At 47.5% G+C, this 3874-nt stretch overlaps 1 protein-coding gene across 1 annotated transcript in view; it reads left to right on the plus strand.

Annotated features, from left to right (window-relative positions):
• Nucleotides 1–663: 663 nt before the first annotated feature.
• Nucleotides 664–3874, plus strand: part of SBK2 (SH3 domain binding kinase family, member 2) — a 10999-nt gene continuing 7788 nt past the window's right edge. Inside the window, exon 1 of the mRNA XM_006868288.1 lies at nt 664–901. Within this exon, the coding sequence (XP_006868350.1) occupies nt 664–901 (238 nt within the window). The remainder of the gene's footprint in view (nt 902–3874) is intronic.

Here is a 3874-nt window from a genome sequence, read left to right on the forward strand (position 1 = left end):
CTGGGGGTCAGGACTCCCAGGTCTGAGGGAGGAGGGCTAGAGCTGTGAGAAGGGTGCCTAAATTGCCTCCAGGAGCCAAGCATTGGCCTGAATGAGTGCCCCACCCCACCCCCCTGCACAGCCCCGGGGGGCCGAGAACACCTGTTTACTCTCAGGAGACAGAGGCTACTCCTCCACCCCAGTGGCCTGAGTATGTTTGCTTTGGAAACAAGTTGGGGGTGTCTCCAGTTATATGGTTCATCTTTCACCCTTAGGCCATTGAATGGCACAGAGATGTGGGGGCGGGATCCAGGGACATCTGTGACCTCAGGCGTGCCCTCACCTTACACCAGTGACTCTGCTCTTCAGACACCTCACATGAAAAGGGAGACTGAGTCATCATAGACTCAGGTCCCTACACTCTTAAAGTCCCCAACCTCCATATACTTCAGACCCAGCAGTCCTGACCCCCAGCCCCTCCTCCCTCAGACCCGGGAGACCTGACCCCCTGCCCCTCCTCCCCATGTGATTCAGGAGTCTTGATCCTAGCTTCTTCCCAAAGTTCCCCGGAATCCAGGCCCCAGCTGCCTCTCCCCTCAGAGCCTGGAATCCTGCTTCTCACCCCATAGCCCAGGTCCTTTGGACCATACCTCAGTGACTTCATCTGCATTTGTCCTTGCAGTGATGCCTGGGAAACAGTCAGAAGAGGAGCAGGTGGAAGTGGGGGCTCAGCAGGACCTCGGGGGTCTCACGGAGGAGGAGCTGCGGCAAGGCCAGAAGGCTGCGCTGGCCCTGGAGGACATGATGGCGTTGAGTGCCCAGACCCTGGTCCATGCCGAGGTGGACGAGCTATACAAGGATGTCCGTCCCCTGGGTCAGGGCCGCTTTGGCCGGGTTCTGCTGGTCACCCACCGCCAGAAAGGTACCAGGGTCAGGGACACAGGGGTGCAGTGTGGGCATGTGGGCTGGCTTAGCTCTCCAGTGCAGCTATTACAGAAACACCACAAGGGAGTGGTTTTAACAGAGATTGATTTTCTCAGCATTTAGGGGCTGGAAGTCTCCTTTCAGAGCACTGGGTCTGGACAAAGGCCCTCGTCTCTGTCTCTTTTCAGCATGTCTCTTTTCAGCATCCGTAGGCCCAGCCTTTCCTGGAGATCCCTGTCAGCCTTCCCCTGGATGGAGGAGTTTTCACAGGCCCAAAGAACCCACTTCACTCCCTGGCTCTTCTTTCTTGGTGGTAGTTGATCATCATTTTCTGCTTGCTTTTCTGCCCTTCTGTCTTTGTAAGATAAACAGTGTTGCAGGCCACACCCATGAAGAAACGTCCTTTGAATCAACTGGCTGCTCATAGCAGATCACATCACAGGAGGATTGTTGTTGTTGTTGTTGTTGTTAGGTGCCTTTGAGTTGGCTCCAACTCATAGCGACCGTATGCCCAACAGAACAAAACACCGTGTGGTCCTGTGCCATCCTCTTAACTGTTACGTTTGAGTCCACTGATGCTGCCACTGTGCCAATCCATCTCATTGGGAGTCTTCCTCTTTTTCTCCAGCACTCCACTTTACCAAGCATGAAGTCTTGCTCCAGAGACTGATCCCTCCTAGCATGTCCAAAGTATAAGAGACAAAGCCCGGCCATCCTCGATTGTAAGGAACATTTGGGCTGTTCTTCCAACACAGATTGCCTGTTCTTCTGGCAATCCATGATACGGTTAATATTCTTCATCATCATTACACCTCAAAAGCATCAATTCTTCGACAGTCTTCCTTACTCACGGTCTAACTTTCTCATACATATAAGGTTATTGAAAAATGCCATGGCTTGGGTCAGGTTCACCTGAGTCTTCAAGCTGACATCTTTACTCTAGAACACTTTAAAGAGGTCTTGTGTGGTAGATTTGCCTTAATGTAATATGTCATTTGATTTCTTGACAGCTGCTTCCATGAGTGTTGATGGTGGCTCCAAGCAAAATGAAATTTTTGAAAACGTCAATCTTTTCTCCATTTATTATAATATTATTTATTGGTCCAGTGGTGAGGATTTTTGTTTTCTTTACAACTGAGATGCAACCCATCCTGAAGGCTGTGGTCTTTGATTTTCATCACTAAGTATTATAAGTCCTTTTCAATTTCAGCAAGCAAGGTTCTATCATTTGCATGTCGCAGGTTGTTAATGAGTCTTTTTCTAATTCTGATGCCACGTGCTTCATAGAATCCAGCTTCTTAAATTATTTGCGCAGAATACAGATTAAATAATGATAATGAAAGAATACAACCTTGGTGCACACTTTTCCTGATTTTAAACCATTCCATAGCCCCTTGTTCTGGTCTAACGACTGCCTCATTTTCGATGTACAGGTTCCTCAATGAAATATTCTGGAATACCCAATGTTGTCCATAACTTGTTGTCCAACAACACAATGGTGTCTATAACTTGTCATGACCCACACAGTTGAAAGCCTTTGTATATTCAACAAAGCACAAGCAAACATCTTTCTGGTATTCTCTGCTCTCAGTCAAGATCTATCCGATGCCAGCATTGATATCTCTCGTTCCACATGGTCTTCTGAATCTGACTTGAATTTCTAGCAGTTCCCTGTTGATGTACTGTTGCAGCCATTTTTAATTATCTTCATCAAAATTTTACTTGCATATGATATTAATGTTACTGTTCAATGATTTCCACATTCTGTTGGATCGCCTCTCTTTGGAATGGGTACAGATATGGATCTCTTGCAGTCACTTGGCCAGGTAGCTGTCTTCCAAATTTCTTGGCATAGAGAAATGAGTACCTCCAACGCTTGTTAAAAGATTGCCATTTGTATTCCACCAATTCCAGGAGCCTTGTTCTTTACGCGCACCTTGAACTTCTTCCTTCGGTACCATTGACTCTTGATCATATGCTACCTCTTGAAATGGTTAAACATTGACCATTTCTTTTTTGTTGTTAATTGTGAATTATGTGATAGTCTACATGGGAGAACACCACCTCACATTCATCCTATCCTACTTTGCTTCACTGCAATGATTACAATTCCCTCCAACCAACCAAAGGTACAAAGCATGCCCCCTTGCCATCAGCACACAGCCATTCTCCCTTCCAGAGTCTAGAGTCCCCAGCCGCTCCACCTCTCCACATCGTCATCTCTACCTCCATCTCTGGCATCACTGCCTCTCTGGACAGGATCCCGCACTCCATTCCTCTCCCTTGATGATCCCAGGGACCTCTGCTCTTGGACTGCAAAATCAATCACTTCCCCCCTTTTGTTACGAAACGTCTACCTTTACATTTCCAACACTCACAGTCAGACCTGTAGCAATCATTCACTATTGAACCACAAGGTCCTATCCCCATCTCCTTTCATCAGCCCTGTCCAGACAGGCTGGAAATCACTCAGTGGAGATTCTACCATCCCCTGCACCCTGTGGAACTAGGTTCCCTCTTGAAAGCTTGTAAGCCAGTCATTTCTTGCCTTTGTAGCCCCCCCATTTTGGATAGCCAATGTCCAAGTTGCCCATCCCTGTCTATTTTGTGTATGGAGGGGGTGGGAATGATCCTTGCTGTAAAGATTTGTTCCTTCTTTTGAGCTACTGCATCCATAGGTGTAGGTCAAGTTCATCAAATTGTATCAGATTACTCTAATACAAACCATGCCTCAATCCCTGTATCCCAGAGCCCTGTTGTTCCAAGGTTGTGTATACATCATTATTTACCTCTGTCCCACTTAGCCCGTGCAAACTTGCCTAACTGTTCTCCCATCCACTTTGTTCTTCCATTCTCCTCCCCCTTCTAGTGTACTGACACGGCCCCCAGCACCCAAATTGTCCTGTGCTCCACTTTCCCCTGCCTCCCCTCACCCCACCCCATATAACTTGGTAGCCAGCAAAGAATTTTT

The sequence above is a fragment of the Chrysochloris asiatica genome, unplaced genomic scaffold (genome assembly GCF_000296735.1).
Source record: "Chrysochloris asiatica unplaced genomic scaffold, ChrAsi1.0 scaffold00116, whole genome shotgun sequence".
NCBI lineage: Eukaryota > Metazoa > Chordata > Mammalia > Afrosoricida > Chrysochloridae > Chrysochloris > Chrysochloris asiatica.